The 14,485-nt window shown below is 44.4% G+C and overlaps 1 protein-coding gene across 2 annotated transcripts in view; it reads right to left on the bottom strand.

Moving 5' to 3' along the window:
• PKP2 (plakophilin 2) overlaps window positions 1-14,485 on the bottom strand; it is a 106,916-nt gene that overhangs the window by 76,887 nt on the left and 15,544 nt on the right. For both annotated transcript variants that reach the window (XM_032159953.2, XM_058443131.1), the window contains exons 2-4: window positions 12,375-12,487; window positions 11,301-11,998; window positions 2,012-2,147 (exon numbers count right to left, since the gene is read on the bottom strand). In XM_032159953.2, the coding sequence (XP_032015844.1) occupies window positions 2,012-2,147; window positions 11,301-11,998; window positions 12,375-12,487 (947 nt within the window). The remainder of the gene's footprint in view (window positions 1-2,011; window positions 2,148-11,300; window positions 11,999-12,374; window positions 12,488-14,485) is intronic.

Genomic DNA, 14,485 nt, shown 5'->3' with positions numbered 1-14,485 from the left:
TACCCAGGAGGCTGGGGTGGGAGGATTGCTTGAGCTCAGAAAGTTGAGGCTGCAGTGAGCTGTGATCACACCACTGTTCTCCAGCCTAAGCGACACAGTGAGACTCTGTCTCAAAACACAGAAAGAAAGAAGATCACTGGTTGTTTTGGGAGGCTGTTAGTACGTTGAGGGCAGGTGGGATTATGTGGATTACAAAAGGGCACAAGAAAACGCTGGAGGTAATGGATACATTTGTTATCTTGATTGTGATGATGGTTTTATAGTGTCAAACCTGTCAAAACTATGTCAGATTGTGCCTCAGTAAGGTAGTTAAAAAATGAACCAACGAAACTGATACATTGGCCGGGCACGGTGGCTCAGGCTTGTAATCCCAGCACTTTGGGAGGCCAAGGCGGGCGGATCACGAGGTCAGGAGATCGAGACCACAGTGAAACCCCGTCTCTACTAAAAATACAAAAAATCAGCCGGGCGTGGTGGCGGGCGCCTGTAGTCCCAGCTACTCGGAGAGGCTGAGGCAGGAGAATGGCGTGAACCCAGGAGGCGGAGCTTGCAATGAGCCGAGATTGCGCCACTGCACTCCAGCCTGGGCGACAGAGCGAGACTCTGTCTCAAAAAAAAAAAAAAAAAAAAAAAACCTGATACATTTAGACAACAGAAATCTACGCAGCATCTTAAAAGAATGAGGTAAGATTAATATATATTGAAGATTTCCAAGATACAGTGTGAAAAAATTAAGTACTGTAAGTAGTAAGTTATCATTTATGATTTCATGTTTTAAAAAGGATACTCAACCAACTGTTTCAACAATTGTTTCTACATGTATAAAATATCTCTGGAAAGATAAAAAATTGATATATGTGTTTTGTGTGTGTGAGAGAGTGAAAGAGACAGAACAGAGAGAATATATAGGCTGGAGTTTGGAGTAGAAGAGACTTTTCACTGAACACCTTTTTGAGCTGTGATTCCTGCTCCCTCACAAATGTATCACTTTTTAAAACAAATATAAAATAACATATTGATTCCATCTCTGAGGATCTGTCCTACAGGAACAGAAGGGCCAAAACATATGCACAAAGCAATTCATTGAACAATTGTTACAAATGTTAATGGAATCACTGAATGAAAAAAACTTGCAAAACCCTCGCCTCTGGGGATGGTTCTAAATGGAGAGGTTGGGGAGACAGGAAAAGAAGAGGGAAGTTTGTGTAGTGACTTACTTTCTACATTTCCGAATTGCAGGAAATATTTTTGGTAATGAGTGGCTGTTTTCTTTTAAAGTAAAAGACCTCAATGAAGTTTTTGTTTGTTTTTTCTTCTTCAGGATGAGTCTCGCTCTGTCGCCCAGGCTGGAGTGCAGTGGTGCAATCTTGGCTCACTGCAGCCTCTGCCTCCTGGGTTCAAGCGATTCTCCTGCCTCAGCCTCCTGAGTAGCTGGGATTACAGGCATGTGCCACCACACACGGCTAATTTTTGTATTTTTTTTTAGTAGAGTTAGGGTTTCATCATGTTGGCCAGGCTGGTCTTGAACTCCTTGCCTCAAGTGATCTGCCTGCCTTGGCCTCCCAAAGTGCTGGGATTACAGGTGTGAGCCACTGCGCTCGGTCGATTTTCTTTTCTTTTTTTTCTGAGATGGAGTCTTGTTCTGTCACCCAGGCTGGAGTGTAGTGGCGCGATCTCAGTTCACTGCAACCTCCACCTCCCAGTTCAAGTGATTCTCCTGCCTCATCCTCTCGAGTAGCTGGGATTACAGGTGCCTGCCACTGCACCCAGCTAATTTTTGTATTTTTAGTAGAGACGGGGGTTCCACCATGTTGGCCAGGTTGGTCTCAAATTCTTGACCTTGTGATCCACCTGCCTCGGCCGCCCAAAGTGCTGGGAATATAGGCATGAACCACCGCGCCCCGTCCCAATTTTTAAAAATTTAAATAAATTATTGGTTTCAGTGTGCAAAGTCACCATAACAGAAGTGAAAGTGTGTTGCGCTTTGTAACGGACTGAAGATGACACTCACCCTCTTCCGAGCTTCAGATTTCTGGAAGCACTCGTGCTGTATGAAAGTGGCTGCAGCAGAAATCCTGGACGGCGGCATGTGGTCTGCCTCCAGCATACTCACTGCTCGCTCCAGAGTCATCTCCGTGTCTGCATTCCTAGACAAACAGGCACAGATTCAGCCAGATTCCAAACCTCCCTCCTCCTGCCTACCAACCTGGTCCTCTAGAGATGACTCAGTGAATACCGGGAAGCACTAGAACATCTGAACCTTGGCTTTTCTTCAGCCAAAAGAAAAATCAGCACCCAAGATCACAAGGCAGAGGGACTACTGGCTAGAAATTCTCCAGCTCTGATCAGATAGGAGACATTGGATGATGTCATTCGATTGAATTATACCATATACCAAAGAAAGAAGCTGAACTTTTAAAAATAAATATGAGGCTGAGGTGGGTGGATCACTTGAGGTCAGGAGTTCGAGACCAGCCTGGCCAACATGGTGAAACCCCATCTCTACTAAAAATACAAAAAATTTGCTGGGTGTGGTGGTATACACCTGTAATCTCAGGTGTAATACTGTAATACTCAGGAGGCTGAGGCAGGAGAATCACTTGAACCTGGGAGGTGGAGGTTTCAGTGAGGAGAGATAGTGCCACTTCACTCCAGCCTAGGAGAAAAAATGAGACTCCATCTCAAAAAAAAAAAAAAAAAAAAAAAAGGAAAAAAGATAAATATGTATCCTATGATTCTTACACCTTAAAAGCAACTTTAAAGGCACCATAAGACTTTTAAAAGAATCCAAAAGAAATCTGTTTACAGAAATTAAAAATTATTTCTAGGCTGGGCATGGTGGCTGACATCTGTAATCCCAGCACTTTGTGAGGGCGAGGCAGGAGGATTGCTTGAGTCCAGGAATTCAAGACCGGCCCTGGCAACATAGTGAGACCCTGTCTTTACAAAAAACAAACAAACAAAATCAGCTGGGTGTGGTGGCATGTGCCTGTAGACCCAGCTACTTGGAAGGCTGAGGTGGGAGGATCGCTTGAGCCTGGGAGGTCAAGGCTGCAATGAGCCTTGGTCACGCCACTGCACTCCAGCCTGAGCAATAGAGCAAGACTCTGCTTCAAAAACAAACAAACAAACAAACAAACAAACAAACAAACAAACAAATGACTAAAGACACGCTTTAAAGGTAATTTAGGACTGTTCTTTGGCTTCAAAGAGCGTTATACCTGATTCATTCCAGGTAACAGAGACACTGGAGGCATTCTGAGAAGGAGTTTTCCAATATCTACTAGCAGGTATAGTGAGTAAATACTCTTTTCTATCAGGCTATCCCATGAATACATGCACATGTGTACAGGTGTTAGTGTGTGCGGCGTTATGAAGGGTGTGCCTGTGTGTGGGTGGGTGTGGTGCAGGTGGGATGATAAGGAGTAATGCGCCTCATGACTAAAAACTAATACCCCCTGCTTCTGAAACACATGTTCAAACACAGAAGGGTTACCTCATAAGTATAAAGGGTATTAAAAGTGAAGCAGAAAATCTCTGGCATCTATACTGAGAATTCTATAATGATCTCATATTTTTAATGTGCCTCAAGAGTCAATTATAATTAGTAAACAAAAATGCAGGCTATTACCATTAAAACTAGAATTTGAGTCACTTTTATCTAATACTTTTATCTAACATACACACACCTTTTAAAGGAGATGGGAATATTTTACATTCATGGGCTCTGAGGCCTTTACAGAGAAGTCAGAACTCTGTCTAAGTCTAGTCTCAAGCGCAACGGCAAAGTCTTTACCAGCCATCATGGGTGTTTTAACTGATGAAAGATCATTCATGAGAACAGCCTTCTGTTATGCAGCTTTTTTTTTTTTTAAAAAGATTGAGCCATTAATCCGTTTCATAAGCCATACATGACTCAGGAAAGTTTGAATTTCCCATCTCCAACACCCACAAATAATTCCATTACACTAATCCTTTATTTTCCTGAACATGATTCACATAGAAGCTCTGTGTTCACACTTAGGCAACCCAATGCGATTTCACTTTATCACTAAAAAAATTCCTAAACGAAGTGAAGACTTCCTCAGCAAGGTTTACTACAGCTGTCAGGGGGTCAACTTTCTGTTTGACTGTCTATCAAGTCCAACTCCATAACACGGCATACGTTCTGGCCCAAGTCTGACTCCACTTCCTGTCATCCTCAACCTCTTTTCCTCCCCCTCCTTGAATCTACTACACCCCTCCAATCACACCAGGCTTTTAATCCTTCTCTAAACACTGCCACCTTCTTCACAGGCCACCTTCTTTGACTCTTCCAGGAAGCTTATCGTACTACCTAATTCTTACCCATTCTTCAAGACTCAATTCAAGTATCTTCATTTCTTCTTGTTCTTCTTTTTTTAGAGAGACACAGTCCTGTTCTGTTTCAGGTGAGAGTGCAGCGATGTGATCATAGCTCACCATAACCTCAACCTCCTGGGCTCAAGCAATCCTCCCACTTCAGCCTTCTGAATAGCTGGGACTACAGGTGCATGCCACCACACCTGGCTAATTTTTTTAATTTTTTTTTTTTTTTTTTGAGACAGAGTCTTGCTCTGTCACCCAGGCTGGAGTGCAGCGGCACGATCTCGGCTCACTGCAACCTCTGCCTCCCAGGTTCAAGCAATTCTCCTGCCTCAGCCTCCCGAGTAGCTGGGATTATAAGCACCCACCACCGCGCCTGGCTAATTTTTGTATTTTTTGTAGAGATGGGGTTTCACCATGTTGGCCAGGCTGGTCTCGAACTCCTGACCTCGTGATCCACCCACCTCAGCCTCCCAAAGTGCTGGGATTACAGGCATGGGCCACCGCGCCCGGCCAAATTTTTTAATTTTTTGTAGAGATGAGGCCTTGCTATATTGCCCAGGCTGGTCTCCAACTCCTGGTCTTAAGCAATCCTCCTGTCTCAGCTCAAACATCTTCAGTTCTGTGAAATCTTTTCTGTGCCCCTATCCCAGCCAGAGCTATTCTTTCCTCCTGTATTCTCCTATAGCATTCCCCTGTTCCAGCCCCTTTTCTCTCTCTTCCTCCCTCCTTCTCTCTCTCCCCACTCGCTTATAAAACATTTCTTGAAGCCTGCAGAAATGTGGCTTGGGAGATGGCGATGGGCCTGGGCTGGAGGATCAGGAAGAGAAGTTGTTCCCTAGCCCCACTGACCCCTGAACATATTCTCCAGAAGTAAGTCGTTTCAACAGTTTTTAAAATGATATCAGTATAAATTTAAAAATGTAAGAGAAAGCAGTGTAAAATACCACTGGTCAGAATATGAGACATTACAGGGGGAAAAAAAAACCCAGTAACTTGGCCGGGCGGTGGTGGCTCATACCTGTAATTCCAGCACTTTGGGAGGCTGAGGTGGGCGAAGCACCTGAGGTCAGGAGTTTAAGACCAGCCTGGCCGACATGGTGAAACCCTATCTCTACTAAAAATACAAAAAATTAGCCGGGCATGGTGGTGGGCACCTGTAATCCCAGCTACTTAGGAGGCTGAGGCAAGAGAATTGCTTGAACCTGGGAGATGGAGGTTGCAGTGAGCCGAGATCGTGCCATTGCACTCCAGCCTGGGCAACAAGAGTGCAACTCTGTCTCGAAAAAATAAAACAACCCAGTAATTTGTGTGTGTGTGTGTGTGTGTGCGTGTGTGTGTGTGTAATCCCCCAGTAGCCAGCATTCCTGCCAACTAACACCACAGCCCAGCCTGGGCTGGTTCCCCTGCTATTAGAATATGGCTACACCTCTGAAGGCAAAGCAAACATAAAATAATGAATGGATAGCTCCTACAAGTGTTGTCAGACGCTCAGTAAATGCAAATCCCCACAAATATTTTGAAGTATGATGAAAGCAATGCTTTGGAAAGATGACTCTGGAATGGATATGTGTCTCTTGAAAGAAAGAGACAGTGTTGAGGGCACTATAAAAGGTTCAGCTGAGGCAAAAAAGCCTTGAACTGGGCTGTTAAAAATGGAAATGGAAAAAAAAGGTAGAGCTGAAAGAGATGAAAAATCAAAGAACTAAAGCAGGTAGTAATTAAGAGGACATGGAAGGAAGTCAGTATGATCTGTTTTCTGCTCTGCAGTGCTCTTGGTCACAAATTTAACTGTCAGTCCTAGAGAAGATCCACCCTCTCTGCTTAGTCTCCCTCAACTAATCCCAGAGCACAATGCTGTTGTGGGTTTTGTTTGTTTGTTTGTTTTGCTTTGAGAAAGGGTCTCACTCTGTTGCCCAGGCTGGAGTGCAGTGTCGTGGTCATGGCTGACTGCAGCCTGGACCTCCCTGGCTCAAGTGATTCTGTTGCCTCAGCCTCCCGAGTAGCTGGGACTACAGGCATGCACCACCACGCCCAGTTAATTCCTGTACTTTGTAGAAGTGGGGTTTTGCCATGTTGCCCAGGCTGGTCTCAAATTCCTGGGCTCAAGCAATCTGCCAGCCTCAGCCTCCCAAAGTGCTGGGATTACAAGTGTGAGCCACCATGACCGGCCCTGCTCTTGTGTTCATTAAATTTCTGTAGACACTAATATGTATCACACAACCTAGCACTTGATGACATATCCTATTTTTCATTGCTCCTCTCCTAGACCATCATACATCTCACTCAGTTGTCATCTTTTTTATTTAATTATTTAATTTTTATTTAATTATTATTTTGGAGATTGAGTCTTGCTCCTTCGCCCAGGCTGCAATGCAATGGCACGATACCAGCTCATTGCAACCTCCGCCTCCTGGGTTCAAGCAATTCTCCTGCCTCAGCCTCCCGAGTAGCTGGGATAACAGGCATCCACCACCATGCCCAGCTAATTTTTGTATTTTTAGTAGAGACGGATTTTCACCATGTTGGCCAGGCTGGTCTTGAACTCCTGACCTCAAGTGATCCGCCCACCTCGGTCTTGTAAAATGCTGGGATTACAGGCGTGAGCCACCGTGCCCAGCCCATTTCCATCTTTTGTGATGCTTACTGGGAAGGCCCTATGAAGATCCTAATACTCATTTGCAGAACCATCAGTCTCCAACCAGTCATAAATCATGGTTTTAGAAAAATTCATCTAGAATTTTTTTGTGGTGATTCTTAAAAACCTTTTTCATCAGTTTGATTTAGAACATCAGTTTCATCAGTTTGTCTCTCTCCTACTCCAAGTCTCAGTTTTTAGCTGCATTAGTAACTGTTTAACCAGCCATTCTTCTTTTGGAAAGCCAGGTCCATTGTTTAATACCTTAGGTCATTATGCAGGCTTATGGTTTTATCCAGTTAATATTCAACATATATGAAAGAATACTCCTTTACATGTGGGAATTTCACTAGGCATAAAAACTTAAATCCCCCCCAAAAAAAGGGCTGGACAAAGTTGGACAATGCGGGACCAAGGAGAACACAGTGTGTGGTCTCAGGGCAGGTGTCCCAGGGAGCAGCCTGGGAAACTGAAATGAGGCATGGAGCCCAGCAGAGGGAAGGGGGAGGTCAGGCAGGCACAGGCACTACCTTGGGCATCTATCTTCCTCATTACACAAAATACTTCTGGCTCCCTCTCCTTTCCACAGAGAGCCAAATTTTCCTTTCAGGATCAGAGAAAAAAGTTGATTTCTATGATTTCTACTCTCCAGAATTTGGGGAAATCTCAGGAAGACATTTCTTACTCATTACTTTTAAATTTCTTGACCTCAAGGGTTTCTTCTATTCTTTGAAATATGATTAAATATTCTAATACAATTTACCCTGTCTATTAAAACAATAATCCAAAAATAGTATGACTAATACTTCTAGAATTTGAGCAACAAAAGAACCTAGATGGCAAAAAGTAAAGTTTATGTTTCATTTCTCCTTTCTTTAATTCCTTCACTCTTTCACCATATACTTATTTTTTGAAAGAAGATCTCATTCTGTTGCCCAGGCTAGAGTACAGTGGCACAATCACAGCTCACTGTAGCCTCAACCTCCCTGGCTCAAGCAATCCTCCCACTTCAGCCTCTGGAGTAGCTGGGACCACAGGTGGGCAGTATCATGCCAGGCTAAGTTGTTTATCTTTAATAGAAGTGGGGTCTCCCTATGTTGCCCAAGCTGGTCTCAAACTCCTGGGCTCAAGCAATCCTCCAGCCTGGGCCTCCCAAAGTGCTAGGATCACAGATGTGAGCCACTGTGCCTGGCCTCATCATGTATTTATACAATGCCTACTATAGACCTACTTCCATTTTAGGGTGCTGAGAATATAAAGATGATTGAGCATTCACAAAAAGCTCAAAGTCCAGAGGGAGAACAGATAAGCAAATGAATAGCCACAATATATTATTCCGATAGAGACACTCACACAAGGCTGCTATCTGGGGCACCTAAGCTAGACTGGGAAGGAAGTGGTCAGAAAAAAGGTGGTATCTGAGCTAAACCTAGAATTATAAGTAGTCAGACAAAAATAGAGTTGCATATGTAAAGGTCTGGAGTGGGGGAAAAGAAGGAGAGAGAGAGAGAATGAATATGGATAAACATCTTGCATTAAGGAAGGTAAAGAGGTTCCAGGTGGTTTGGGTATTGGTATGTGGGTATGTTTGGGGATGGTGGTGATGAATGGCAGAGAAGAGTAGAAGGACAAGAGGCTGAAGTGATAAGCAGAGCTGAAAACACAATGGGGCTTGTAGGTCATGCCTAAAAGCATGAACACTTAGTGGAATTATGGAAGGGTTATAAACAATCAGATGTGGAAAGATAATTCTGACAGTCCTAGACAACGGTTCTGACTGAGCAACACCAGAGGCAAGAGAGGCCTGTGTAATGGGAATGGAAAGAAGGGTAAAAATGCAAGACCCATTATAGAAGAAAAATATGGCTTGGTGATAGGTGACTACAGAAGGGGAAGATAAGAATGACTTCCAGGTTTGAAAATAGTAGACAGCAGGAGGAGATGGGTGGAAGTTGAGGATAGGGAGACGATGAATTTAGTTTAGGACATACTGAGTTTGAAATTTCCAGGAGGTTGTTACATTTTCATATAGGTCCAGAATTCGGCATCAAGGATGGAATTGCAGACAAAACTTTGAGAACCATAAGGATAAAAGTGAGGTACACAGGGCCTCTCTGGAAGAGCATCGAGACTTGGAATAGAAGGGTTACTGAAGATGCCTTCCTTGAGCAGGCAGAAAGGGAGCACGCAGAGAAGACTAACAAAGAATGGCTGGAGAGGTGAGTGGAAAACCAGAGGAAGCTGGCGCCCTGAAAATCAAGGGATGAGAGAATTTCATGGTATCTCAAACACCACCCACAGGTTGAGTAATATAAGGACTGCGTATATTACTCAATACAGTGTCTGCTTAGGATGTAGCAGATAGGGCCGTCATTGCTACATGTGTCAGGAGACTGTTTAGGTGGAATGGAGGGGACTGATATCATATGGCAGTGGGTTGACGAGAGGCTGAGAAGTGACAGGGTGGTTCAAGAAGCAAGGGACACAGAGATGGAGGAAGAGAATGCCAGTTGTTGGAGGATGTCAGATAATAATTTTGTTAAAATCATTTTGCTAAAATTGTGGCTATCACAAATCCTAGGCTATGGTAGGCATTCCATAAATTTTTTTTTTTTTTTTTTTTTTTGAGACAGAGTCTTGCTCTGTCGCCCAGGCTGGAGTGCAGTGGCGCAATCTCCACTCACTGCAAGCTCCACCTCCTGGGTTCACGCCATTCTCCTGCCTCAGCCTCCTGAGTAGCTGGGACTACAGGCGCCCGCTACCATGCCTGGCTAATTTTTTGTATTTTTAGTAGAGACGGGGTTTCACCGTGTTAGCCAGGATAGTCTCGATCTCCTGACCTCATGATCCGCCCACCTTGGCCTCCCAAAGTGCTGGGATTACAGGCGTGAGCCACTGTGCCCGGCCGCATTCCATAAATTTTGAATTACCTGTTTAAAAGCCTTTATCAGCTTTTTCCTCCATAAACAATGACCTGATACACTTTCTCTCTCTCACGTATTTTTTTTTTTTTTTTTTTGGGATGAGGTCTCACTGTGTTCCCCAGGCTGGAGTGCAGTGGCACAATCTTGGCTCACTGCAACCTCCATCTCCTGGGCTCAAGCAATCCTCCTGCCTCAGCCTCTCGAGTAGTTAGGACCACACGTGCACACCACCACACCCAGCTAATATTTGTATAGTTTGTAGAGATGGGGTTTCACCATGTTGCCCAGGCTGGTCTTGAACTCCTAAACTCAAGTGATTCGCTCGCCTGGGCATCCCAAAGTGCTGGGATTATGGGCCTGGGCCACTGCTCCTGGCTTATTTTTCCTCTTTGTAAGTACGCTCATATTGCCAAAGGTCTGCTTACTACAAGAAATGTTAGAAATCTCATGGTGAATTTTACATCATCAAAAATATTTCCTGTCTTAAGATTAGATTAGCCCTCATCATTTTGAGAAGTAGTTTATTAATGATGGCTACCCGGTCAGTGAGCACGCTGTACAATTTCACTTGAAGGGATGTTTAGAGGTAACAACTATCATTAGACAACTTTAGCAATCAAATGACAATAACATATCTAATGTTTTATCCTAATGATGTTAGATCATTATTGCAGGAGTTACTGATCTAATCAGCCACCCATTTCTCAATCTTTCTCTTAGTAACGTGCTCAGTTTATACAATTTGTGATCACGCATTAAACTCGAATAAGGGTTAAGTTCCAAACACTACATTAGTCAAGCTATAAAGTAAATAGGAACGGAAAGGAATGACTTTAAAATTCAGTTATTTTAATAATTTAATATTGCCAAAAGAATACCCCTTCAAATCACTGACACTAGAAATCTAAAAGGTACCAAGTACCAAAGGAAGACAAGAGACATCTAGAAGTCAGCCATCTTTCCTTAGCTCTTTTTACAGTCACAGTTATCCAAATGGCATTAGTGCTAAGAATAAGCATTTTTTCCTTTTATTTCATGGGATGATGAAGAAAATACGCGTGCAATTCTCCATTTCTTGGCCTACTTTGGAGTTTAGAGCAGATTTTCATTTGGCTGAGGGGTAGGGTCCCTTCAGCCAGCATCTAATCTGGAACAGATGGACTGAATGTCACATTTCCGCACAAAGCTGCCATGTGAGCAGGTAGCTTGGCCCCTGTCCCTGAGGTAAATATGCTGATCTGTCAATTAGGCAGCTGCCTGAAAAGTCATTATTTTAATCACTTATCTCTGGAAGCCTTTCTCTCAAGCCCCAGAAGTGCCAGCTCATGCTGTCAGGGCTGTGGGAACAGAATGTGCTGGCAATGACTGAGCAGCAGGGTCAGGAGGGGACTTACCCCAGCTGGGAGTCAGTGAAAGTGCTTCTCTCGGTGAGCAGATTCCCACTTCCCCCTGCTGCTGCCTGGCCCACGGTCAAGTGCGCTCTCCTCCCGCTGGAATCCACGGCGACACTGGGCCCAGCTTCCCTCAGCGTGCGGGTGCTGTGGAAGGAGCTCTGATGCCAGGAGGACCTGGAAGCCCTGTTCTGAGTGACAGGCTGCAGGGGCACCAGCGGCCGGACCTGGCCGACGGTGAGCCCTGCCGTCAGGTAGTTCTCCTTCTCCAAGAGGTTGCCCATGCTGCGGCTGGTCCCTGGCCTGGGGTACGTGAGCAGGGCCGGGTTGGCAGGGACGCTGTCGAAAACGCTGTCGCTAACAGAGCCATGCTGGTACTGTCTGTGGTATGTGTCAAAGTGGCGCTGCCTGCTTGTGGTGCCAGCACGGCTGACCCCCACGATCTCGGAACGAGCATATCTCGGTGGCACTAGGAGGGCAGACCGCCTGCTTTCTTGGTGGTGCAGGGTGTGCCCAGCCTGGCTTCTCTGGCTGTACTGGTAATCGCTGTGCGTGTAGTGAGCCCTCTCCGGGCTGCTGTCAGGAGAAATCTCCAGTCTCCTCAGAGGATGCCTCAAGGATCTTTCTTCCACGGACTTCTGGGAGCTGTACTGTGCTGCTCCTCTTCCCCAGCGACCTTCGTAAGTGGCAGATGTGCCAGCCTGCACATGAGAGAAATAAAATTTAAAGGAGGCATAAATCAAATTTCAACTTTGCCGAAGACTAATTACTCTGGAACTATCACCCAACAGGTCCGTTTCTCTGAATCAGACGACGAGAAGTTTGCCCCTTTCTGGGTAAAGGCCTTTTGAAAATAAGACTTGGTGGACTTAAGTCGTATTTATTTGCACTAGGATGTGAGAGTGTTTCACATCCCTAGTTTTCCACGGTATCCTCACAAATATCAATTTTCTCAAAACTCATTTAGGAAATGATAATACTTGGGAAAAGTAAACACTCAAAAATAATCTTAGGAAGTTTGAAAATATTTTCATGGTAGTAAACTGATCACTAGGGTCACATTCTTTGATATCCTACCTTTAGCATGTCATAGGTTTTAGGAACAGGGGAACGGCCTCCCACAAAATCATTTTCAACCAAGTGTAGGTTGTAGACATACTCAGGAACACTGCTGGTTCGGTGAAGATTTCCTGCAATCAAGCAAATATTAAAATAACTCAGAATACAAGTAGGCTAATTAATATTTACAGACTGTATAACAACGATGTATTAAACTTTTAAATTTACGTAATGGAGGCCAAGAACAAGTATTAAATGTACGTCAATGTTTTTAAATGCTAGTTTCACACCACCCTGGGATATGGCAAGTGATCAAAGGTTATCAAAACATTCTCTACAAAAGTTTTTCAGCTGGGCATGGTGGCGCATGCCTCTTATCCCAGCACTCTGGGAGGCAGAGCCAGGTGGATCACCTGAGGTCAGGAGTTCAAGACCAGCCTGGCCATCATGGTGAAACCCATCTCTACTAAAAATACAAAAATTAGCTGGGCATAGTGGCGGGCACCTGTAATCCCAGCTACTCAGGAGGCTGAGGCAGGAGAATTGCTTGAACTCGGGAGACAGATGTTGCAGTGAGCCAAGATCACACCATTGCACTCCAGCCTGGGCAACAAAAGCGAACCTCTGTCTCAAAAAAAAAAAAAGTTTTCAAAATGAAAGTTGAATTTAAAAAAAAAAAAAGGGAGAGGAAATTCACAAAAATCTAAAAATGTTTGGTTGTTACAGTGCTGAAAAATTTGGGACTCATTGTCTGGTTTAGGTGGTCTAGACTATAAAATTCAGTTTCCCAAGTCACAGAACTCTGTTCCCAAGGCAGGAGTTCGGAAGCTTCTTGTAATAAGCAGGTGTAGGCAATAAATATAATGGTGACTCAGCACTACTAGATAAGACAGCTTGTATAAACAACAGGATAGGCTGGGCGTGGTGGCTCACACCTGTAATCCCAGCACTTTGGGAGGCCGAGGTGGGCGGATCATGAGGTCAGGAGTTTGAGACCAGCCTGGCCAACATGGTGAAACCTGTCTCTCCTAAAAATACAAAAATTAGTCGGGGGTGGTGGTGGGAGCCTGTAATCCCAGCTACTCGGGAGGCTGAGGCAGGAGAATCGCTTGAACCCGGGAGACGGAGATTGCAGTGAGCCGAGATTGCAGTGAGCCATGATAGCGCCCCTGCACTCCAGCCAGGGCGACAGAGCAAGACTCCGTCTCAAAAAAAAAACAAAAACAAGAAAAACAAGAGGGTAGATCAGCATGATCAAGGGAAACATGGATCAACTTCAGGCCAACGCTGGGGTTGAGATATCTGGCAACAGGGGAGTTAGGCAGGAAAGGAAATCAACCTCTATACTCCATCCAAATGGCTGCTTTTGTGGAATCACCTGGCCCCTCCTTTGTTTGGTGGTCTACTAGCCAGCCCACTCTCATGAAAACAGACAGGAGCCAGCCCTTTGTGCTCAGCTCTGTGAAGCCTGCAGGGATTCAACTGATGCCTGTCTCATACAACTTCACATACTCCTCTCTGAGGAGGGGGGGGTGGTGGAAAGCAGTATGTTGTGTCCCTCTTCTGCCTCCTCTATCCTTCTCTCAGCTTTTTTTGTTTTCTTTTGAGTTTTCTCTTACTGCCTTAAAAAAAGGCTAATCAAAATAATCAACAATCTCCAAAAGCCAAGTAATATCTACTTTCTTACGTTTAACTGAAATTTTTTTGTTATGTAGCATTTTTTAGAAATCAGAGAGAAAATATACTCAAGTAACTCTTCTAGGCTTCAGAGACTCATGAAAGATGTTGAGAATACAACAACACAGGGAACTCCTTTCCAGTACAATGGGAACACATCAATAACTTTTCCAATCAACTGTTACAAAGACAAACTTTCAAAACACTGACGATACATTCAAGGGGAGGGAGAATTGTAATTTGAAATTATTTTTGTCGGAGAGCTAAAAAGTCTAAATCCATCCCAAATTATGTTTGTACCCGTGTCCTTATTTCCTACAGCCAAATAAACAGCCTGATAAACAATTTTCAGGCCTCAAGGAGTCTTGTGAGGAGGCAGTGGCAGGCTTGTAACTGTCACCCTAGAGACAAGAGCAGTTGAGATAAACCAGGCATCTCCTGCTTCCAGGGAG

Source organism: Hylobates moloch, unplaced genomic scaffold (assembly GCF_009828535.3).
Source record: "Hylobates moloch isolate HMO894 unplaced genomic scaffold, HMol_V3 SCAFFOLD_8, whole genome shotgun sequence".
In the NCBI taxonomy this organism is placed as follows: domain Eukaryota; kingdom Metazoa; phylum Chordata; class Mammalia; order Primates; family Hylobatidae; genus Hylobates; species Hylobates moloch.
The sequence above is the reverse complement of the archived record's forward strand: the minus strand, read 5'-3'. Positions and strand labels throughout refer to the sequence as shown.